This window comes from Pygocentrus nattereri, chromosome 12, assembly GCF_015220715.1.
Source record: "Pygocentrus nattereri isolate fPygNat1 chromosome 12, fPygNat1.pri, whole genome shotgun sequence".
NCBI lineage: Eukaryota > Metazoa > Chordata > Actinopteri > Characiformes > Serrasalmidae > Pygocentrus > Pygocentrus nattereri.
Genome location: NC_051222.1, coordinates 19,225,669 through 19,250,887, shown reverse-complemented (window position 1 = coordinate 19,250,887; position 25,219 = coordinate 19,225,669). Strand labels below are relative to the sequence as shown.

Genomic DNA, 25,219 nt, shown 5'->3' with positions numbered 1-25,219 from the left:
AAACAATGTCAATCATGCAGACAACCTTTCTTGGTAAATTCAGGGTAAAAAATCCCTTTTACCTGCACGTGAAGCCTTTTAAAAGTCTGGGTATCAGTGAATTAGCCTTGGTGTAATTTGGCATCGAATCGAAAGCGGTGTTGTAGCCCATCAAGCAGAAGCTACATTAGATTCACTGAACCGATTCTCAGTGAAAGATTTCACTTGTGAATAAACGAATCACATCAAAGATTCGAGCGGAACCACTGCTGATTTGCATAACCCCTCCCACTCCATAGGCTGGGCTCCGCGTCACGAGCGCATGCGCAGTGTCGTGTGTGAGCCGGTGCCGTGTCTGAGTCGTGGGTGACGGCGGCGGTGCCTCGGACGGTTTCGCTTCTCTGCTGGCCCTCTTCTCCAATGAACGGCACAATGGCCGCGTCCTCCAACAGGATCATGCTGGGCCCCCTCGTAGCCGCTATCGACCAAGGCACCAGCTCCACGCGTTTCTTGGTGAGTCTCTGGAGAAGGGAGGGAGAGTCCTTCGTGCCCTTGTCCGGCGTGCGTGTCTCAACCGCTGCCAATGGGGTGACGGGTCGCGTCCCAATTTGCTCTCTTCGGCTCCTCATAGTGCACTAATTGATGTTGTCCGACCGTTGACGTGCGCTGTGTAGGGCTCAGGAGGTCGTTTGAGATTCGCCCGCGTCCTCGGCCGTTTGCCGTTGGCGGTTGTGTATGTTAAGGAGAGCTTGGAGTATGTTGGTTTTAACTCGATTAATCTAGCGTTAATTATCTTCATCTAATCTCATCGCAGGCACTAAAGTGTTGTTCACTTAATAAGCGTTTCAGATGCCCTCTTTTGTTCAAAACCAGAAAGCTTAACGGAGCGGTTAACGTTAGCTAAGCTAGCTAGTTACCAAGTCAGTAGGGTAACTTGGCCCCACGAGCGCGACGTGCAGTACTTGGAGCTGTTCCTGGGCGTTTCTGGCTGTGTGTGGGTCTGTAGGGCTGTGTGAGGGTCTGTATGGCTGTGTGTGGGTCTGTATGGCTGTGTGTGGGTCTGTATGGCTGTGTGAGGGTCTGTATGGCTGTGTGTGGGTCTGTGTGGCCGTGTGTGGGTCTGTATGGCTGTGTGTGGGTCTGTATGGCTGTGTGTGGGTCTGTATGGCTGTGTGTGGGTCTGTGTGGCTGTGTGTGTGGCTGTGTGTGGGTCTGTAGGGCTGTGTGAGGGTCTGTAGGGCTGTGTGAGGGTCTGTGTGGCTGTGTGAGGGTCTGTGTGGCTGTGTGAGGGTCTGTGTGGCTGTGTGAGGGTCTGTATGGCTGTGTGAGGGTCTGTATGGCTGTGTGAGGGTCTGTGTGGCTGTGTGTGGGTCTGTGTGGCTGTGTGTGGGTCTGTTTGGCTGTGTGTGGGTCTGTAGGACTGTGTGAGGGTCTGTAGGGCTGTGTGAGGGTCTGTAGGGCTGTGTGAGGGTCTGTGTGGGTCTGTAGGGCTGTGTGAGGGTCTGTGTGGCTGTGTGTGGGTCTGTGTGGCTGTGTGTGGGTCTGTGTGGCTGTGTGTGGGTCTGTGTGGCTGTGTGAGGGTCTGTATGGCTGTGTGAGGGTCTGTATATAATAATGCGCCGCAGTGGCTCTTTTCCTGTGCGATTGGTGAGCTGTGCAATTAAATAAAGTGGGGCTTCAGCTGAATGATGCGTTTTATCTAGTTGCATAATGGCACACGCTTCAAATGAGAAAGGAGGCTTTGTTTGGTTGCTGGAACACGCAGCTAATTCTCTTTCAGATCCATTTAACGTCGCTTTAAGCCGGTATGTAACCTACTGCACGGCAGTGATGCTCAGCTCGGCTAAAGCAGGGCTGCTTTCCCACCGCAGTAACTTTTACGCGCAACAATCCGGAGGGGAACGAGTTTCTCTGGAACTTGGGTTTCAACATAACTGCTCTGCACACAGTGCAATGATTGGTGGGAAATGCCTAGTCTTCCTTATAATCATGCTATTTCTTACGGGGCCCCGCGGATGACATCCTGTACAAATAAAAATAACGCGTGGCCACGACTTAGTAAGGCGTGGGAACGAGATAATAAAATCATGGCCACGACTTAACGGTTTCATTCCCATGCCTTACTAAGTCGTGGCCACGCATTATTTTTATTTGTACAAGATGTCCCCCAGGGGGGTCTCTGTATACTTCTCTACTAAAAGATTGCTAGTTGTTTGAGGTTGGGGTGCTGTGACACAGGCATTGTGAGTTGATGCCAGTAGCCGATATTTTTCTAGTTCACATCTTCTGATCCCGGTGCTTTTTAGAAAATGTAGAATTTGGCACTGCATCCATTTACATCCGAATTATAGAGAAAGGCATTTAGTTCTGTAGTATATTCAGTAAAATACAGACATTTTATTGCATTGTTTTGTTTCAGGGTACAAACATTACATCCTCAAACCTGTTTGAAATATCTGTCAGATCTTAAAATCTGTCCAAATCCATAATGTTTTTTGAAGCGATTATCTACTGATGCTGATGTGCCTAGTTCAGGCCTTCTCCCTGTTGGTGCTATTGACTTGGCCAGCCTTAAATATCATCAGCCTGATTATGATCTTCTGTTTTGCAAGTGAATGATGCAGTTCTTACAAGCCGTCTACACTACACTCATAAAAATGGTTATTCAGGAGTTCTATGTAGTACAGTATACGCTCAAAGAACCCTTTGCATGTTTAATGGGTTCTTTGCGTGGTGAAAGCGTTCTTCAGATTGATGGAGAATGTGTTGTAAATGGTTCTAAGCAGCACCAAAAGAGTTCCACTATTGTTACAAGCCAGATAACCATTTTTGGCACATTCAGATTCATCCAGTCGGCCTGACGTGTCCAAAAGTATCCAGACACCCTTTCTGGTCAGTGACTCCATCTACTTTAAGGTGCACACATTGATGATGCAGGCATTTAATTGTGCACATACAGCTGGTATAATCCCAACAGAAAATAACCACCAATAGAATGGGATGCTCCGGAGCAGCCGAATATGAGCCTAAGTTCACCACAAGAACTCAAATGTCAAGCGTTGGCTGGAGGGTATAAAGTTGCCCAGTATTGGGCTGTGGGGCTGTGGGATTGTGTACTCTGGAATGATGGTGCACTCTCAGATACCTTTAGGATGTTTTGGAGTGGAGTTTTTGATCTAGACGTGATCATCCAACTTCAGTACCTAACCTCCACTACCAATACTCTTGTGGCTGAATTCAGTGAAAGCCTTGTCAGGATGGCTGAGCGGTCTAAGGCGCTGTGTTCAGGTTGTAGTCTCTCCTGGAAGCGTGGGTTTGAATCCCACTTCTTTATGCTTTAAACCCAGTTCCGGTGTGCCACAGAATGGCCGCGCTGGTGAGAGCTCTGGGTAAAATCTGCTCACCCGGTCCCGATGGCGTCTACAACTGGGTACTTAAAGCATGTGCCAAGCAGCTGGCTGAGGTTTTCACTGACATCTTTAACCTCTCCTTAAGAGTATCAGTGATTCCCTAGTGCTATAAGGAAACCAGTTGTTCCAGTCCCCAAGAAGTCATCTGTCACCTGCTTGAATGACTACCGCCCTGTTGCACTGACATCTACAGTTATGAAGTGCTTCGAGCAGCTGGTCAAAGCTCACATCTGCTCAATGCTTCCAGCCACCATGGACCCTCACCAATTTGCATACCGCTCCAACAGATCTACAGACGACACCATTGCACTAACAATGCACACTATTCTCACACTCCTGGACAGAAAGAACACACATGTACGAAAGCTGTTCATAGATTAAAGCTCAGCATTCAACACAATCATCCCTGCCAAACTCGTTCCTAAGCTCACAGACTTGGTTTGAACTCTCATCTGTGCTACTGGATACTGGACTTCCTGATGAGCAGACTCCAGGTGGTGAAAGTTGGGAACAGCTTCTCCTCAACAGTGACTCTGAGCACAGGGGCTCCCCAGGGGTGTGTACTCAGCCCCCTCCTGTACTCCCTGTATACACATGACTGTGTAGCCAAACACACGTCTAACATCGTCTTCATGTTTGCTGATGACACCACCATCCTAGGCCTCATCACTGATGGAGATGAGGTCAGCGCTCTGTCAGAGTGGTGCCATGACAACAATCTCTGTCTCACCATCAGCAAACCGAAGGAGATGGTCGTAGACTACAGGAAGCTGCAGAGGGGTGGTCACTCTCCCCTATTCATCAGTGGAGACGAAGTGGAGAGAGTCAGCAGTGTGAAGTTTCTCGGTGTACACCTCACTGATGACCTCACCTGGACCCACCACACCAACACTATTGTGAGATCTGCCCGTCAGAGTCTCTTCTTCCTGCGTAGGCTCAGGAAGTTTGGTCTGCCTCCTCAGATCCTCACCAACTTCTACAGGTGCACCATAGAGAGCATCCTCACAGGCTGCATCACTGTCTGGTACAGCAGCTGCACTGCCTGTGACCGCAAGGCCCTTAGAGGAGTGGTGAAGATGGCAGAAGCCATCATAGGCATCAAACTACCAACCTTACAGGACATCTACCAGTCCCACTGCCTCGGGAAGATCAAAATGACAGCAGCCATCCTGCACACGGCCTGTTCACCATCCTGCCATCCAGGATGCATCCAGACTAGAACAACTCGGTTAATGAACAGTTTCTATCCAAAGGCTGTCAGGCTTCTGAACAAGCTGTGAAGCTGTGGGTTCGTCCTCAACTACCATTTCACTCAGTCACTGTCAGTATTATCATATCATCAATGATATGGACAATAACCCCTTCACACTAAGCCACTTTAAAGAACAACAACACAGTCACTGAAGTCACTTTAAAATGTATACGCTATAAAATGTACTATGTCTTGTTATATTGTGTCTATATTTAGTGTCTAATTTGTCTAGATTTTGTGTATATTTAATATATTTCATGTTTTTTTACTTATTTACTTTCTGTAGAGTGATTATCTGAGCATCACAACAAGCATTTCAGTGCATAAATGTCCTGACATGTAATGACAAATAACCTTGAAACTTGAAACTACAGCAATGTTCCAACATCTGGCGTAGACTTCTCATAAGAGTATAGACTGTTACTGCAGCATGGGGGAGGCAAACTCTCTATTAATATCTTTATAATTGCTGTGTAATTGCTATAAATGTTTGTTGGACAGGTCAGTACAGACCAGCAATTAAGTGTGTAGGAGGTGAATATATTTGTAGTAACGAACTGTGCTGTGGCTTCAAACTGATGCCGGACACAGCAAACCCATCTGATGGTTTAAGTCTCTGTATTTCAAGCAGACAGCAGTGTTGAACAGTTTAGATTTCCTCATTCTAATCCTGCTAATTATTAACACCTAGTAACTGAACAATAAAGGTGACAAAATGGTTCAAAACATTTCAGTGGACAGTGGAGTAGTATGGACATTTAATGCTAGTTAAGAGTCTTTCTCCCTGAAAACCATACATCCAACATCAATCTGTTCCGTATGCAATCACTGTCAAGTTAAGTGTGATAGATACCCTGTTAATACACATAAGGTTAAGTCCCTGGATTGTACGTCCACTCAGCGAAGGTTTGATGTGTGTGGAATGGCTGTGGCTGATATTGCAGGCTTTGGTTCCGGTTAGTTTTGGCCTTTGTTGGGTCGAATGATTGATTGTGTCTCCTGGGTGGACCATGACCTGCACAGGGCTAATTTTAATCCAGCACATGGATTTACGATGAGCTTGTAAGTAGTAAACCCTCCTGGGTGTAGTCTAAGCTTGTTTGTTAGTCTCTCTCTTGAATACAGTTGTGGCTGGGCCTGTGTCAAGAGTGGCTTCAGGAGGTAATAAAGGCTGTGATTTAGTGGGAGTGGGGATGGATTCAGCCTATAGGCCTTCCTCAAGCAATTCATAGGAAATAGAGGGTCGAGTAAGACTGTAACAGCTCACCTTCAACAGAAGTCCAGCCCTGTGCTGTTGGGCTATACGATAACTTGGCAAGATTTTATGCAATTTTTATTGATCTGTTTGTCATGAAATTTTCTTTAAAAAAAAAAAGTGATGTATGTTTAAGGTCAGGCTGTTTTCCAGTGTTGTTGATGAAGAATGGGTTTTGTAATAAAACATAACAGAACAGTTGAGAGGTTCACAGAACGTTAAATTAAGGTTGAGTAATGAGTCATATTGAAGAAGTAGATAATGTTGAAATCATATTGAGGTAACAAATCATCATGAAATACCCTCTCTCCCCAAATTTTCTACTATGTAGGTATTTAATGCTAAAACGGCAGAGCTGTTGAGCCACCATCAAGTGGAGATTCAGCAAAGTTTTCCTAAAGAGGGGTGAGTCAGTTCATATGTTCCTACAATAACAGAAATATGTGAGAATAAAGAAATTACTGAATATGTTAGTGAATTAAAATTTGCTGTTAGTTATCACCATGCAAATAAAATAATGCCCACTGGTCTCATTAGCTTTCATGCATTGAGTTTTTTAATTTATTTATTGTTTCCTTTATTAAATGTTTATTGTTCACAAGTAGCTGTCCTGCCATTTCAGTTTATAGTGGAAATGGTAACACTTTATACTATTAGTGCTTATAGTCATGCTATATTTAGCTCATGTAAAGATAAGCACAATTTGCTAGAGCATACTTTTCTTTTTATTTCTCCTTCTCAGCTGGGTGGAAGAAGACCCAAAAGAAATCCTCCAGTCCGTATACGAGTGCATGGACAGAACCTGTGAGAAACTGACTCAACTCAACATTGACATCTCCAATATCAAAGGTCTCCAATATCACTTCTTAATGTATTTTCTCTGTTGGTGGTATTAGTTCTGTTGTAGAGTGTCTGATAATCAACTTTAAAGGGAACCCCAAAGATTTTTTTCTACATTTCTGCATAATAAAATAATCAAATAAATAATAATAATAATAACAACAATAATAAAAATAGTGTTAACATGCCCACAAAATCATTCAGAGTGGTTTGTTGTGAAATGCTTTGTTCTGCACAAACTTACCGAGAATTCAGAATTGTTCACAGTGGTAGAGATAGGGACCAGATGTCTAAGCTTGACACCTCTAAGAACAGAAATTTATAACATGAAATGCTTATGAATATATATACCTGATGTCTGAGACTTTGTTTTACAATAGGTTTGTACTAAAGCTTTGGTCTAAAATGTATTTTAATCAATGTATTTAAAGCTGTTCATGGTGGAGAGATGCATAAAGGGCGTTCTCAGGCAAAATAGTCCGTAAAAGAAAACTTAATATTGACCATTATTTTACCATCACCAACATTTCATTAAACTGGTGGTTTTGAATAGTAAATAAAATGGCTATAATTGCATTGTAGGCATTGGGATTCCTGGTTCCTATCACCACCACTGTAAAGAGGTCTGCATCTAGAGTTTCTCTGCACATGAATAATTTCACATCAAACTACCCTGAATGATTATGTAACATCACAACCACTGAGTTATACGGAAGTTTATAAAATTGATGGAATTCCCCTTTAATGAATGTTTTTAACACAATGTTCCCTGTACTCCACTGTTGATTTGCTGTTTAAAGTATTTTTTTATTGAATCTACAAGGCTAATGTTTCTAACAAGTAATTGAAGCATATAGCCCAGCTGTTAGCATTGTACAAAGTGCGTTTTATAAATGACAGTTTGTCAGAAACCAGTTTAAAATGTTCTAACTGATATTACTCAACAAGTTGAGGCAAATGATGATTTAGCAATGTATCTTGTGCAATGCTCATTGGAGGCATTTTTATAAGCGTCTTTGTGTTTATTTCTTAGCTATCCCAGCCTCATGGCAATTGCAGTTTTTCAGAAATAAAGAAGAAAACATCAGACACCAAACTTGTCCTGGATGATTGAATTTAATGTTAAAGAAAGTTTCTCTGTAATGTTAAGATTTAGGAAAGAAAGGCTGAAGCCACCACATTATGCCAACTATATTCCGACATTCCAACCAGCTGCTTTCAATCCTGCTTTTATTGGGAAGATGTCCGCTCATCTGATTCTCATTGTAGCGTTTCCTGAATAACGTATTGGAATCCTTTTCAGCCATTGGTGTTACCAATCAGCGAGAAACCACACTGGTCTGGGACAAGGAAACGGGCGAGCCACTTTATAATGCGATTGGTGAGGCAATATGACAGTTATGATTGCTTGTTGTAATTTATACTTTTAATCAGTTGCAATGCTGTACACCATCATTCAGAAGTTTGAAATTATTTGTCATATTAAGAATGATTGATTACTTTCTTCAACAATAACTTCTCAGTGTAGCTTCAAATCTCCTCTAGAGATTTGATCAGCACTTTTTAAACATGAGGCTTTCTGCATGTTAATTTTATTAGTACGTCATTCTCGATGCTGTACAGAACCTCAGTACATTTCAGTGTTTGTTTTAAAACTACATAGAATAATATTGTTTCCAAATCAATAAATGATAATGTCTAGATCACATACTGATCTTTTTCTGTGCAGTATGGCTGGATCTGCGTACACAGTCCACAGTGGAGAGACTCATCAACAAAACCCCAGGCAGGAACAAAAACCACCTGAAGGTAAGAAGACTTCTATGTCAAGTACAGAAACACTATACAGATGAATTTATTTGTAACATAACTTTAAACAGTACTTCAGTACAATGCTGTACAATTATTACTTGGTCTTAGCTTAGAATTATCAGTTAAAGCAATAGTCCTGTGCAAAAGTAGCAACACCAAAGCAAGCTTTCGACATCAGTCATGTGCTTCCTGATGCTTTTTTATTCTCTGTGTAAGTCATTGACTTCTATTGAATCACCACAGATAACTACTGAAATCTGTTTCCTAAGCACTGTAAACGTGTTTACATAGGAAATGGATGTCATTTATAATCAATACTATTGTTTTGTCCTGTATGTATTTATCTGTATGCCTTCTTTTACAGCATAAGACAGGACTTCCCATTAGCACTTATTTCAGTGCAGTGAAGCTTCGCTGGCTAATGGACAATGTGGAGGACGTGCACAAGGCTGTCCTCTCGCACAGAGCCATGTTTGGTACCGTTGACTCTTGGCTTATATGGGTAACACTGGCTTCATTTTCTTTGAATTATTGTTCAGTCAAAGATTTGCCATAGTTCCCCTGTGGCTTTTGAGCTAGAGCCATGAAACCCAAACTGGTTGCTTGTGTGTTTTCGATTGCATTGTGTTCGATTTACAGTGTTCATTCAGTGTTCGCTCAAATACGTTTTTGTTTTCATAGAAATGAGGCCCACTTATATAATATATAATGCTTATGGCTTTACCTCATATTCCACTACAGCCACTGTACACTTAGTTCTTCTTACATCACGATCAAGTTTGCTAGCACCTTAGCAACCACATGGAATACCATAGCAATGACCTAGCAACACCTTAGCAAGCACCTTGTTTACCATAGCAATGGTAAGCTTAGCAGCACCTTAGAAACAAAACTGGGATACCATAGCAACAGCCTAGCATCCCCTTAACATTTACCAATCAACACCGTAATAACAAGCTGAAATAGCATAGCATAACAACCTCATAGCACAACCATAGCAACTGGAACCTGGAATTACAATATAAACCATATTGCTATATACTCATAATATATTATTATTATTATTATTATTATTATTATTATTATTATATTTTACCAAATAAACCCAATTAAGTTATCAGAAATAATAAACTGTGTTCTGCAACTGCTTTAACATTTAAAACATTATTAGCTGGATTTGTGAAGAAAACAAAGTTCTAGTTTAAATCTAGTTCCTAGTTTAAATCTGTGGTCTTTTATGTACAACATTGGAAACAGGAATGTGTAGCTTTAAACAAGAGGCCAATACTGCTTAGAGTATTGAAAATCAATGTGCACTGATAATTTAAGGAGCAGTGATGCATCCTCAACATATTGATCTTCCACTTCAATACAATTTTGTGTTCTTTCTCTATAAGTGCCTGACTGGGGGAAAGAAGGGAGGTGTCCATTGTACAGATGTGACAAATGCTAGCAGAACGATGCTCTTCAATATTCACACTATGGATTGGGATCCAGATCTCTGCAAGTAAGGTCTAAACACTTAGTCGAATCATGGTTGGAGTGATTGTTACATCCAAAATTACTACAAGAGGCATGACACACACATCAGTCTCATGTAGACTGCACTATTTGACTCAGACTGTATATTGAAGACTGAAATTTAAGCCTGGTGGGGAAAAGAAAGTATTAATTTACCACATTAATTTAACAATCTTAAGTTTACACCTTTCCCTGTCATTTTTGCAACCGTCATATCTGTATGACTTAAGATAACAACCCTTTTACAGACCTGCCATCCTGTGTGCACTTTATGTAGGAGGTTCACATTTTGAATTATTATTGCTGCCAAACCTGTAACTGTAATGAGAGGAGCAGATCATAAATGTAAATGTCTTTTCATTGAAATAATTCTTCTCAAGGATGCATTATTGTACTGTTTTCTTCATAGCTGATCTATATGTTGAATAAGTAAACTTGATGACATGACAGTGAGTGGGAAAGTATTCATGTGCTAAAGTGGTGCAAAAGTATGTAAATTAAGTGTTACACTGTTCTGCTACTCACAACATTTTCCCAATTTGGGCAGGTGTGCTTATACAAAAGTCTTCAATCTGATGGATGTACTCGAAGTGCTATGTGCAGTAAATGCAGCGTTTAAAGGAAACTAACCAATTTTATGAATTTGAATTTAAAATTTATAAGACAGCTTAAACACACCAAGAAATGTTGAGTAACCTGAGCAATGTTGAGTAACCTGAGCAATGTTGAGTAACCTGAGCAATGTTGAGTAACCTGAGCAATGTTGAGTAACCTGAGCAATGTTGAGTAAACCTGAGAAGAAAATTGTAGACAAACGCAAAACTGTACAGTTGAGTGCTTCTCCTTTCTGATCAGTTACAACATAATTACAAGGCATATGATGGGTTACAACACAATCACGTAGCATTTGAACAGTTTTGACCTTTTATGCAGCATTTGTTTTTTCGTGAATAGAAGAAGAGCACATGAAATATTTCACTAGGACATTCACAGGGAATGTTCTTGAAGTATCCTTTTCTAACAGAAACAAGTGGTTACTTTCTACTGGTCAGCTCTCGTTTTCTGCTTACTGATGCAGACAGAGAAAGAGAGACTCATTCCATTCCTGTTTTTCTCACAGTTGGAGACACAATATACAGCATTAAGTACATTAAGTGTTAGTAATCAGGAATCTACCTCTGCAAATGGCAAGTAAACGCAACAGGTGGTCTGTGCATGTGCTTTGTTTGCTCTCTAAGAGAGTGTGGAGGGGTGGGGTTAGGTAACAGGGAGCTGTATTCCAATAGACCAGCCGGGGTCCGTTCCAATTCAACATCTGCAACTCAAAATGAAAGAATCAAGACCCAGTACATATGTAAGCAATGCTGAGACTTAACTACAGTTTACTGAAGGCTTGTCTCAAACTGGGATAAAGTGCCTGGTGAAAATCTGTAGGAGTTAATGTGAAACTGTTGTGTAAGTTATGAGGGTGATGAATTGAAGTGTGTGTCCACAAATAGACCCTTAAGGTTTCAGAAGTTAACATCATAAACCTCTTTATTGTTTGTGATGTTTGCTTTTTTTATAGCTATTTTGATATACCAATGGAGATTCTTCCAAAAGTGAGGAGTTCTTCAGAGATCTACGGTTTAATGGTAAGTCCAGACTTATTTTTCAGAAAAATAACATGTTGCTGGACTTTCTATGTTGCATAATCTGTGTGGAACAAGTGGAAGTCTGCAAGAGCAAAACGAATGCTGCACTGCGTGTTACAGATTAGGAGAGACTTTTCATTTTGAAATCACTAGTGTTAAGTTTTAGATGTCTTAAATCTACCTTCTGCTTGACTGGATTTGATTTTTGGAGCAATGTGTCCTGTATAAGGTCCTTTGTTATCACAGTCAAAACTTTTTGTGTTGTCTTTTTGGGCTCACTGATAGAAAATCAGTTCTAGTCTGGTGAGTAGGCCTTGACTGTACTGTTATTACCACTGTCATCTCTGGAGAATCCTAGTCTTTTTTTCCTCCCCTGGTTGGCTTTGATGTCCCTACGATATCATTCCATCTAGCAGTGCATTTCCAATTTGAAAACTAAGTGAATCTGTTTTAATCATCCATTGTGGCTTTTGACAACTGTGAACATCAACATGGTCACCCATGTATAGTCCTGACGTTGTAGCTCTTGTTGGAAATGTACTAGATGGCTTTGTACTTGTGTGTATTGCCTTGACACAATTATTGACTTCACCACTAGACGCAGCACTTGCTGCTTTTCCGCTTACTTCAAGGCACTTTCTGTCCCAGTGGCTGTGCTGTGGTTCTCACTCTCCGTCTCCTTTGCATGCTCACTTGTTTTACATGGCATGGCACATTTACATGGCATGCTTCGGCCAATCCAAACGGCTCTCTCAGTTCTTGTGAAGTACTTCTAAACTGTAGACTGTAGTAATGTTTCATCACTCACAGTAGCATGTTCTTTTTTGTGTACATGTTTTCAGACATCTTTTATATGCAGTGAATCTGACCATAACCTCTCTGGCATAGTATTTGTTTTAGGTTACTTTATTGGACAACAGTGTAAAATCAATCAAATTGTATGATTTACTATCACTCAATTCTTGCTCCCCCCACAAATTCATTAGTTCTTAGCAATTTTTGCTAGGCTGGACAAGCTTTACAGAATATTGGCAAAAATGTAGAATTGTAGTGCACAGCTCTTGTTGGAAATTTGGAGCATGCAGTTAATTTCAAATGGTTTTTCAGGCTAATGTTAACTACCACAACATAGGGTAGCATTTCAAACTAGAAACTCTATGGTATATATTGAATCTGATCTGCAAACTTGAACCATAAGGCTGAATAGGCTTTTTAACAGCATTCTGTGCTGCTGTCCAATAGTCGTTTTGAAAGAAAAAGCATTTGTGGGTGGAGCATGCATAGGTCACTTGGCTGTGACCCTCTGCTGTAGGTAGGATTAATGTAATGTGTTGATTGCCTTTTCTAACTGTATTTTGTGACTTTCTAACAGAAATCTGGTGCGCTCACTGGTGTTCCTATATCAGGGGTAAGTTGAGCATTTGTTACCCTTTCATACAGAAATTCTATTATATGTATGTCTTATATCTAAATGGCTTGTTAATGTATAATGAACCTTAAGTGTTTGTATTGTGTATTTGGTACAGTGTCTAGGGGACCAATCAGCTGCTCTTGTGGGACAGATGTGTTTTCAAGATGGCCAGGCCAAAAATACGTAAGGCTCTTGTTTTTCTTTATGCTAATGAAGCTTTTTTTAGCCAAAGATAACATGTTTGATTTCTGAAAAACAAAATAGCATTGGTCTTTGTACCCCTAATGAATACTGTCCCATGGGTGGAATATATGATGTTATTATTGTTCTGATAAATTATGTCACAGTAAGCTTTCCTGAGGACATTGCCAATATCAATATTTCTAGTTGCATTGAAGAAAATTTAGACGTTTAGTCCAAGTATAAAGACACTTTAAACAACAGTCAGTCATGGCATCATTCAGATACAGTATTGTGGGGTTTTTTTTTTAATTGTTGTTAATATAAGACTGCCGTTTTTCTGATGCATTGTCTGTGTTTCAAGTTTTATGAATGAAAGATTAAATGTCATGACATACATGTCTATTACATTTTTGCAATATTGCGTACCCCTAGTACCAATATACAGTACTGTGCAAAAGTTTATATTTCTTTCATTTCCATTTCCATATTTCAAAATGGCCAGATTATTCATTTATAGATTTCTAGATTTCCCTAAGGGGATTAAATATAAGATAATCCACTTCCATAAGAAAGTTAAAAGTAAGTAAAAAGTAAATTAAAACCTTTTCAAAACTGGAGTTAAAAATTATTAAAATTGAAAATGGCACTCCTAACAACCATCCAAGGCCTGGTAAACCACCAGCACTGTCATCTGATGGTAGCCTCTACTTTCATATTTTCAGTAAGCTTACATCTTTGAGAGATAGGAGAAAATCTTGCTTCATATCTGGAAAAAAAAAAAATTCTGTCCACTCTGAGAAGACTCAACACTATGGGTCTGAAAGAATGTGTAGCTGTCAAGAAGCTGTTACTGAGAAAAGCAAATGGGGGAAAAAAAACACAAAGAAGCTACTGGTGTTCTTGGAACAATAGAGGGACAACACCAGAACCCATATCTCAACATCACTGCATGTGTTTGGGATTACTTGTATTGTGAAAAGGGGAAAAACGAACCAACTTCTAAGAGTGAACTTTGGAATTGTAGAAAACTATCCTTACAGATTTCTTTGAAAAAGTGAAAGCGAGTTTCCTAGAAAGAATACAAGCTTTAATGAAGCCAAAGAAGGGACATACTCTAAATGCTAAAAAACCTGAAATCATACTGTATTGTTGAGGCTTCTATGTCATTTTACGTTTAATATGTTTAATATGTTTAATACTTTTTCCCTGAAGCTGAAAAATTGTATTACTTGTATTAAATGGGTGTTTTGACAGGAAATACGTACATGGAAGGTGATCTCTGACATTTGTATAGCACTCTAGTTCTTCCATCACATAATTTTGGGTGAAGGTACATGTAATGTTTACCTTTCTCTGTCTTTAGTTATGGGACAGGCTGTTTCCTCCTAAGAAACACAGGGTCAAAGGTATGCTTCATTAGCTGCTAATACCAGAAAATTCTCTAATTGTCAATATTATGTTTTGTCATATGTTTATATATTTAAGTTCTGTATCCTTCTTGCTGTTTTCTGCAGCCAGTGATGTCAGACCATGGGCTGTTAACAACAGTGGCGTACAAACTGGGTCGAGACAAGCCAGCCTGCTATGCACTGGAGGTAAAAATATTTGTGTCCACATCTATATGTATCTCGGCTAGGCATTCATATTCCCTCTGACAGTTGAATTAAGGTAGCTCATCCTTTTTTGTCTTTTTTCATTTATTTGTAGTCACTCTTTAGACTTTAGATTTAGAAGACTTCACCTTCAGCAACAGAGTCCTCTTATATCACTCATTCAGCCAAAACTGAATTAAGTTATTTCAGTAGACCACAATGTCCTCTGCTTGAAATGTAAAAAGAATGGAAGTGCTGGCATTGACAAGAAAAGCATAAGATGTGAATAAGCTACTGCATGCACTGATGTGGGTCTTAACTCTCTCTCCTTTGCACAAGCCCTGACCTATAATTAGTTCTCTTCAGGGTTCGGTTGCCATAGCCGGGGCAGTTGTGCGTTGGTTGAAAGATAACCTTGGGATTATCCAGACTTCTACAGAGCTAGGTGAGTCCTTAAGTGGATAAATTAGACCTAATCAGGAAGTGCCAAAACAGCCCCTTGGCTGATCTAGTAGCCTAGTAACCCTAACATAACTGGCACATAGCTTGGTAAGCACAGTGTACACATTACTGTGTTCCCTTATCAAGAACTCTAAGACGCATTCTGTCCTAGGTCACACTCTGCTGTCTGTGGTATAACCAGAGTTAATCAGTAGTTTTATTTTTACCCCTTCTAGAGAAACTGGCTGCTGGTGTTGGCACATCATACGGTTGCTACTTTGTCCCTGCGTTTTCCGGACTGTACGCCCCCTACTGGGAGCCCAGTGCTAGAGGGTGAGTGAAAGTAATTTTTAAGTGTGAGAATAAGGCCTGAATCATTGTTGGGGGTGAAAGACACAATGCAGTATTTTATTTTTCTGATAAGTTTTGAAAAACAAGAAATAATCAAATTTTTACCCATATGAAATATTTCTAAATTGAATGATCACTCTTAGTTACAGTATTGCCTTTAAGGTAGTAGTTCTGTATTCTGGTAAGACATTATGGACAAAATAATATGTTGCACTTGTACATATCGGTATATATCTCCTCAAGCTGGTCCAAAGCCAAATACAGCCTGAGATTTTTCCATTCAAGGCCGACCCAACATAAAGCATCACGTCTGGAGGTCAGACCTGACCATAGACCGACAAAATTCTTTCCATACAAAACTCTTTCATAAAATAATCATCTGTCAAAAATTTTATTTAAATTCTGCTTTTTAACAAATGTATTTTTACATAATGATTTTGAACAGCATCTCAAACTTTTTTTAGTCAGGACAAACATTTTATACTGCACTTCTCCCGCTGTGTGTGGCTGATATAGTGAGATGTCAGCTTCACCTGTTTGTTTCTAAAATTTTTGACATGAACATGTTTCATGTAACCTGTTGAACATGTAACAAAAAGTAGATTTGACCACATAAAGGACAAACTGTACTTCCCCGAAAAGTGAGAGTTTGGGTGTGAGAACTTTAACGTGAAATTTTAACCTGACTCGAGTCTGTAACATTTGAGAAATAGCGTCAGAACCAGTTCAATACAGACATGAGAAATGAGCAGTTGGTACTTTTGGATTTCAAGCTCTGGTACTTTCCAGTATGTTGGAAATATATTAGTGAGTTAGTTAAAGAATCAAAAACAAAAAACAGTGTCTGCTGACTTTGTATTTGAAATTTTGGAAATTGTGAATTTTCTATTTCTTTCTTAACAGAATCATCTGTGGTCTGACTCAGTTTACAAACAAGAGTCACTTGGCCTTTGCTGCCCTTGAAGCAGTCTGCTTTCAGACACGAGAGGTAACTTCAGCTGTTTGCTGTGTGTTCGAACACCTCTACCTTTTTTCTATAAACACTAGTGTTTTTGTGCACTAAGAATTGGAGAAGGCCATAGTTATTCAAATATATCAATAGATATTCAAATTCATCTTGGTATCAGTTCACAGAAATCTAATTGTAGTTTTTGAGTATGTTTTTGGTGACCTACATGTACTGCTATTTAGAACCAAAAGATGCCAGATTTGCAAGTCAAGTAATTTGCGATCTTAAGGTCATATAAGGTCAGGTAGATTGTTAAATCACAAAAAAAAATCTGTCCATAAATCACCTGAATGATCAGGTATGGGTTACTAACCACACACAGACAAATGTTAAACCTTGTGTCGTTTTGGTTTTTATTCTAATCACATCTCGTAAGTTTATCATTGAAGTATTGTAATGTTAGCAAGACATTCAAACAGCAAGAATGGTTAAAATCCCTATTAAAGACTGCTTACTGACTTTTAGCTCCAGATGACAGAATCTGTTTTTGTTTCATTTGGTTCAGATCCTGGATGCAATGAATCAGGACAGTGGGATTCCTCTCAATCAGCTGCAGGTTGATGGAGGCATGACCTCTAACAGGCTCCTCATGCAGCTACAGGCTGATATACTCTGCATTCCAGTGGGTAAGAGACGTAATGAAAGCTGCCCTTAAAAGTAAAACCTGAATGTGATATCCTTGTTCATTCTTTTTAATATCCGCTCTTTCAGGGGGTACGTTCCTCCTGGACTAGAGTGTTATTAACTTTCTCATAACTTTAACAGGATAAATAGCCTAAGCCTAACTAATATTCTTCTTTTTTGGATCAACAGAAAAGTTTCTTAAAGTTTCTTTATTTATTAAGGAAAGTTTGCATTGGTGCATTATGAACCTTGCCCGGCTGGAATTTATCCTGGCAGAGCACCCAAAACTCATTTTTGGCTTTGGAAGTCGCTTGTAACTTTCCCCACTGGAAACTGAACCACAATACTTATGAATCTCTGTGTTATATATGCAGTGAAGCCGTCCATGCCAGAGACCACTGCTCTAGGAGCAGCTATGGCAGCAGGAGCAGCTGAAGGGGTCAGTGTTTGGAGTCTGAGTCCTGAGGACCTTACAGAGGTCACCTCAGAGAAATTTGAACCCCAAATCAACCCAGAAGGTAAGGCACCCTTAGTCATTCTGACTGAATTTCTTCTAAACAGCAAACAGTCCTTAGAATGATAGTTATTAAGAAAGGTGACTGCATCTAATGTCAGGGTTCTCTCAAATATTCCTTGCTTTTCACTGACTTGGTTTTGCGATTAACCAAATCTAATAGACAATAGAAAGGGTGCATACTACACAGAATGGTTTGGTTCAGATAAATTCAACAACAATGCTTTTTCAGTGCTGGCACACTGTCCTCTAAAATAAATGAAAGGAATACAAAATAATTTTTTCTTTTTTTTTCTTTTTTAAATGATTGAAGTTGTTACACACTCAGTTTTCCCAAATACTTTATAAAGCACATAAATCTGGTGTAAAAGTCTATTAAAGGTGCTTTTAATACAGTATAATATAAACCTGTATAATACTACGAAGATAATAATGTTACATAACAATGTTACATAAATGTACTCACGTATTTCAAATGTAAGTTGAAAACTCATCAAATGAATGAAAGGATGAAAGAATAAAACTGATTTTAAAACTTTTGTTAGGCTGGCAGTTGGCGTTGCTGTCATCATTGTTTCATCAAATTAAATAACCTGCTCTGCTGTGTTCAGTTCATTCTCACACTTCTACCATATATTTGCCAGCTGTTAGTCAGCTAGCGTTATATTTGTGTTTGCCAGTGACTGTAGAGTACGATAGCAGAAAACATCAACATGAAGGCACTCACTGGTTGTACCACTTTGAGTTGGACAAGTGTTTGAAGTGTTGATTTTCACATCTTTTACATGTGCTGTAGTTTTCTTTGGCTCGTTCTGCATGATGTTGAGATATAAATGTCTTTTCTCCCCAAACAGAGAGTGAATTCAGATATGCTCGCTGGAAGAAGGCTGTCCAGAGAGCCATGAACTGGGAGACCACAGAACCAATCATGAACGGAAATGGTTTGTGCCCTTTCTTCTCTTTCCTGCATGTGATTTAACAGCCAGACAATAAGAGAACCCACAGAGTGTAAATAGTAGCATGATGAAACAGCTAACATGGCTAATGGACATTTATTTTAGACAAAAGGAGTTTCTGAAGTGACACTCGTCATAAATTCTTGCTGCAAAAAAAGCTTTCGTCTACACTGATGCTGTTCAAAAAGTTGTTAGATACTTCTTCTATTATCTGCAATTAAATCTTTACTTACTTGTATCCTTGATCAAGTGGTAAAAAATGCAGCAGATTCAGATGTCAAAGAATTATCCAGGTTTCTGTGATTTTGAAAGGCAAACATCCCTAAAAAAAACTGGAGAAAAAAATTCTACTAGGTCCATAATGCAAGAAATCTTGTTGCAGGGTGTTTGAAGACGGGGAAATTATCCTTGAGATCTACCATCTTGCAGATTTTAGCTTCAACCCTAATCAAAAACACCTGATCTAAGAAGGCCTTCAGGGGCATCTGAACATTAGAACCGGTTCTGTCACAGCCACACACTGGAAGATGGCAGATCTCCAGGACTGGGCATCCCTGGTTAACAGGAACATGTACACCATGTAGCCTTATGATGTTAATAGTTGCTCACATGTTCCCCTTGTTTTTTTCTTTCTCTTTGATATTGCATGTAATGGACCTGGTTCGGGACACTCTACAGAGGAATCTAGTATCTTCAGTAGTGTTCCACTGGGCTTTTACATTCTCGGTAGCATGTTAATGTTAATTGGAGCAAAATACATTGCAGGTCAGTGTGTGTTGTGTGAAGTTGAGAATAAAAAAAAATAAAAAAAAAAGTTCTTGCGTGAATGTATGGGTGGCTGTGTTTAAGTGCATACTGTGTGACTTTTACTTTCCAGTTTGTCACCAGAGCTTTTAATTTAAAAAGAAAAAAGCCACAAAAAACCTTTTCTTCAGTTTCTGGTCATTTGTTTAAGACCATTATTAATTTCTTTGAAATGTACAGTCAGCTTTATAATTATTGCCCCTTTGGTAAAGATGGGTTTACTAGCTTAGTCCACTACTGAAAATATGAGAGAAGTCTAATTGAGATATATGGTTAGTCTATTTAATAAATAAATAAATAAAACCATGTATTGTAATCATCCTCCATTTAGTACTTTGAGTTGAGGTCCGTTGACTGGGATGGCCGAGTCAAAAGCTTGATTATGTGGTTATTTAAGGTTGTTTTTTTTTTTTTTTTTTTTGTACACTCCTGGGCAAACAAAATAGGCCAAGCCTAATATGACAAAATATCAAGCTTTTAATGATCTTAACAACAATACAAACAAGTATAGTAATTTAGTATGGATAGCTTTTACCTTCTTTAAATGTTGAGGTTTTTATGTATAAATGTGCAGACAGCATTTTACAGAAAGAACAGTCATTATTTTTCAACTCTGCCTTGATGGCTTCAGACAGTTGAGAGAATTTGTGTTTGAGAACAAATATTCTCTATAAGGTTTAAACCCGGACTCTAACTAGGCCAAAACCATCAGTGAAAAACATTTTGAGCTTGACCCATTTTTTTCCCCAGGTGGATTTGGACATATGTTTTGGATCAATGTCCTGCTGGAAGATTTAACCACCACCTGGTTTTAGCTTATTGGCCGACAGATTTTCAATTAAAATGTTCTGTTACTTCTTGGAGCCATAATGCCATGTATTCAATTAGGGTTCCAGGGCCTTTGGAGAAAAACAGTCCCAAAGCATCACAGATCCTTCTCCACCGTACTTAAAACTAGGGATGGCCAAACCCACCTTGAATGCTGACAAAAAGGGCCTATTTTGGGGCCTCATCTTACCGTAGAACCTGGTTTCAGTTAAATTTCCAGTAACCACGCACTTACATGATGATCTCAGAATGCTGCCATCTTCTTCATATTTCCAGCCCTGACCTTTAGAGAAATGTTTGTGTCTCAAACAGTCCTCCTCACTGTGAGTAAAGTGGACGAAGAGCATGCACCCTTTTCCAGGAAGGTTCACTACTGCTCCTTCTTAATTATTGCATTAAACAGTGGAAATGGGAGTTTTTTTCAGGAGTGTATTCGTGTATACATATAAACTCCTCATGCTGATGTGAATTTGGCCTCTATTTCACCTCATATTTATAACACTGTCTCAGTGAAACGTCAAGCAACTGCTAAAAAGTTTCTAAACTGGATTTGAAAAAAGTGGAATATAAATGAACAATAATAATTATTAAAAATAATAACAGTTTCTTTACTCATTTTTACCATGGGCGTCAGTAATTGTGGACATGATGTCCTTGCTGTTAGATACACAAAAAAAAACAAAATTGCTTTGTGTTTCTGTTAATTTAAACATTTTTGTCATTCAATTTAATTTCTTTTATTGTTGCTGTTGGAACAAAACCTCCTATCTCCATTTAGTCTTTTTTCATGTTTTGACATAATTATAACCATCATTGTGTCAATTTCATGATAAATAGAGAAATAGAAATGGTCCAACATTACCTGGAATTAAACATTTCCCCATTAACTTCCATTAAAAGTTAAGATCATTCCTTCTTCTGTAAAGTTTCCATTTTGGAGATACAAAGTTTTGCTTTGACAGTGACAATATATGCCTTGACTGAATGTGGAAATATCTTTAAATTGCACATTCTAGTGGCTCAATACCCACGTATTACCATTTCTCCTCAAGTGTTCACCTGATTTTTAAAGTCATGCCCCACCTCAGTATGACTCTCTGCTCTCTACTGATTGTTACTCCAACATCGTTGTATCATCTTCTAAAGCAGTTTTCTCCTTGTTTTCACTGTTCTTCTCTTCTGTGTATGTCCCACTGAATATCTGTGATTGCTGCTCTAAGAATTAGCTTATTTGTTGATCAGTACCTAAAACATCAAGTTAATTTGAAATGTTAATTTTTTTTTTTTTTGTTTTGTTTGTTTTTTTTTTTTTTTGAAACAGGCCACAAGTAGATTTCTACAATCATCTTCCATATTGAAGAATAACAGAAATGACGGGGTCTTTAGACACGTCCTTCTTCAACTCAAGACAGTGGTCCAGTGTCCGACCACAATGGCATGCAATTCCCCCACGGACATTCCAGCTGTAGCAACTAAGCTGCCAGATAAGTTTCCAGCAGCAGACACTTTTCTCTCAACCTTATTTGCCAAGGAATATCTGGCAAACTAAGCTTTTGAGGTTACCAGAGTTGCCAATTGTGGAATTGTAGTGTTGGGCACCTGCAACACATTTTTGTCCTGTTCCTGCATGATACAACTGTGGATCCTCTTCTCTTCACAGGTCCTTTGTGTTTATTGGCTATATTGTAAATTCCAAAGGACCATCAATGTTTCATCAGCTTTTTATTGTGCCACCTGGTCTTCACTGAATAACTTTCTGGTTGGAGGAAAACGGTAGTAATCTTCTTGGTTTTCATGGTGTGGTTTGTCTTTGGTCGCCTCTTGGATTTGAAGGTGGCAGTCATTAAAGTAGAGAACGACCGATACGCTGGTCGGCTGAAGAGGTAGATGAATATATAACAAAGTATAACATTTTCACAGTCACAACATGCTTTACAATACCCCATTTAAAACACTATAATAAACTATTAATACAATGTTTTATATACTGCACTGCACTAAATTCAACTAAACACGATTACGGCCTCTATGTAATGGAACATGCAGTTGTTCAATGTCTGTTAATACTGTTGAACATTGTGATGTAATTTATCACAATCATGACTGAGGTGGTCATATTGCCCGCCCCTAGTTGACTAATAATGTGTGCAGATATTAAGGTCCCATAGACTTGTTAGTATTGGCAATGTTTCTACTGATAAAGCACAGACAATTTGTTTCTTCTTATATTATAAATGAACGGGAATGGTCATGACGGGAATGGTCAGGTCACTTTTGCAGAGTTCATGGATTCTTGGTCACAAGACTGTGACCAAACTCGCACTCTGTTTTTGTTGCAACCTAACCTTTAGCAAGAGAATAACTCTTCTCTATGAAGAGAACTGATGGGAAAAGTAAGAGGACTTTAACAGAAACCAAAACTGCACAATTGGAATTCAGTTCTGGTATCAGTCACAACACTTTCCCTACTTTCCCTACAAATGGCATTTGCCATTTTTCATGACTCTGTCTGAGAAACAACCCAAGTTTTTGGAGCACTTTACTAAGGATTATGTTGTGTAATTTATGTATGCACTATAGGTGACTGTGAAAGATTTTTTTTTAAAGAATTTTATACGATTTTACCTGCTGACAAAGTTGTGCCGTGATGCTAGCGAGAGTACTTTTCACAAAGGGGCCATTACAGTTACCTGACCCAAAACACTGTGGATCATAAGGTAGAAAAAAGCCCTTCTGCACTAATCTAGGACCAGCTGCCCCAGCTTAATCAAGACCATTTATACAAATTACAGTAAAACTGTTCCCAGATCCTGAGCCAGAATCTGCCAACACTTTAACTGTCAAGATGGCTCATACATTTGTCCTATAAATCATGCTAAAGGAAGCAAAGACGATTTGTTTTTGTATTTTTAATCAGCGTCATCTTCTTTCTGTAACAAGGTGCCAAAAACAAGTACAGATACAAAGTACAGTTTTCTACCAGTCTACTAATGATAGCTTTAGTTCAGCATTATAAAAGATGGGGAGCATCAGTAAGGTGTGGGTTCAACTTTTAACAATGCATGCTGCATCAGTTGGCAGTGCTCATATTGTAAGTCCCATGCTATTTGTGCCTCTTGTACATCCCTTTTTTACCGTTTGTGGGTTTGTTTGTGTTTTTTTTGGTTCATTTTTTCAAAGTGATAGCTCTCTAAGTATTATTTTATTATTTTGCGTAATTAAAACTGCTGTTTTCCTGAGTCACCACTAGTTGTAGGCTCTTTAGTTAGTCCAGCTGGCCAAAATGCATATCATTTTATTACCCGCACTGGTGCAAGGATCACGGTTTATTATTGTTTTTTCTGTATAGGCCTGTGTAAGGTGACGAGTAAAAGAGTTACAGTGCCTGTAGAAATAAATGTACCGCCATTTTACATTGTTCTTTTCTTTTCTTCTGTGTGAACCACAGCCAGGCCCTAGTATAACATAACTGAGCTGTTAAACATTAAGTGATGTCATATCCTACGTTATCACATTTGTTGTTCTGTAACATGGATTAGACTGTTCCAGAAATGCAGCTGTTGAGCTGAGCTGGTTGAAGGTGCATGGTGCTGCAGGCAGATATGATATCTGTACAAGAAGCCATCTCTGATGTACAATCTGTGTTTTAGGACATCCTCACACCTCTGAGCCAGTTTTCAGGATGCCATTTTATAGTCCTGCTGTGAAATAAGGTTCTTATAAACAGCATCTAATATAGCACTGGCTAGCAAAAAGAAATGCGTTGTTTACTGTACTCGTTTAGCTGCACACAGATGAATTGCACTGGTAAAATGAACTTTTCATGACATTTACAATCCCAACAAACTTAATGGTACCAATGTCATTACATGACTTTTTCCACCTGCTGGCTTGTATCTCAGAGATTTTTTTTTTTTTGTCGAGCTGTCTTTGTTTGGTGTCATGCAATTTTCCTCTTTTTTTTTTTTTTTATTTAAGCATTAGGCAAGGTTCAAAGTTAAGTAACTTGCTGTCAATATTTAAGAACCATAATCAAAAATTGATAATGCCATACTGCACTTCATTTTACACAGAGCCATCAGTTTGTACGATGAAGTCCATATTTGTAGTTTACTGTAGATTTGTAAAGGAACATTTTGGAGGTATGTGTACGATCTGTGCTGATTTTTCAACTCTGGATTTGTATTTTAATTTTTTTTTTCTACTTTACTTGAACTTACCCATACACTGTTATAAAGCATAGCAGTGGCCAGTATTATTGATACTTGCATAGCAAATCTATCCTCACCTTTTTTCTGGTTATGTTGGTGTTGGTATGAATGTATGTTGCATGACAAATCGGTCAGTTATCACTAACCTCTGGACTCAAATTAAATTATTTGACTTGCTTGTGTTTAATATTCATTTTTCTTGCTGTCTTCATTAAAAACTGTAGTGTTTAAATTCTGACACGTGTTCATATGATTTTATAATAAAATGTTGCAGAATGTTCTGTTTATATTTCAGAATTTATTTTTCCATTTTTTTATTTCATTTTTTGGATACAGGCGGCAGTATGCAGGACTTAAATTTCATATTCACAAAGTTGACTTTTATTTACGTAAAAAAATTACCTCTCTTCAGGTTACCGCTGTGCAGGTTATTATAATAGTCATAATAATTATTGACTCCAGGTGTTTCAGCCACACCCACTGCTAACAGGTGTATTGCCATGTAATCTGAATATGCAAGCACTGTCCGTATAATACATCATACTAATGAGTTCACTGACTTTAAATGTGGCACTGTCATAGGATGCCACCT

General features: G+C 38.9%; 1 protein-coding gene across 3 annotated transcripts; it reads left to right on the top strand.

Annotated features, from left to right (window-relative positions):
• The first annotated feature begins 305 nt into the window (after positions 1–305).
• On the top strand, positions 306–24,905 carry gk (glycerol kinase). 3 transcript variants are annotated; one of them, XM_017710014.2, is made up of 21 exons: positions 306–492; positions 6,228–6,301; positions 6,639–6,745; positions 8,040–8,117; positions 8,466–8,545; positions 8,913–9,050; positions 9,946–10,055; positions 11,637–11,703; positions 11,989–12,006; positions 13,076–13,111; positions 13,230–13,297; positions 14,661–14,703; positions 14,812–14,892; positions 15,256–15,334; positions 15,567–15,663; positions 16,585–16,669; positions 17,196–17,316; positions 17,689–17,832; positions 18,683–18,769; positions 19,463–19,549; positions 21,738–24,905. In XM_017710014.2, the coding sequence occupies exons 1-21, from the start codon at positions 400–402 to the stop codon at positions 21,746–21,748; spliced, it is 1,704 nt and encodes a 567-aa protein (XP_017565503.1). In that variant the 5' UTR covers positions 306–399; the 3' UTR covers positions 21,749–24,905. The 3 variants fall into 3 exon arrangements, with proteins under 3 accessions (XP_017565503.1, XP_017565504.1, XP_017565505.1); XM_017710015.2 differs by lacking the exon at positions 11,989–12,006; XM_017710016.2 differs by lacking the exon at positions 19,463–19,549.
• Positions 24,906–25,219: the final 314 nt, after the last annotated feature.

Coding starts and splice junctions, on each gene's coding strand:
- gk (XM_017710014.2), top strand. CDS start 400: ATGAACGGCACAATGGCCGCGTCCTCCAACAGGATCATGCTGGGCCCC. Junction 493..6,227: donor CCAGCTCCACGCGTTTCTTG/GTGAGTCTCTGG, acceptor TCTACTATGTAG/GTATTTAATGCTAAAACGGC. Junction 8,546..8,912: donor GGAACAAAAACCACCTGAAG/GTAAGAAGACTT, acceptor CTTCTTTTACAG/CATAAGACAGGACTTCCCAT.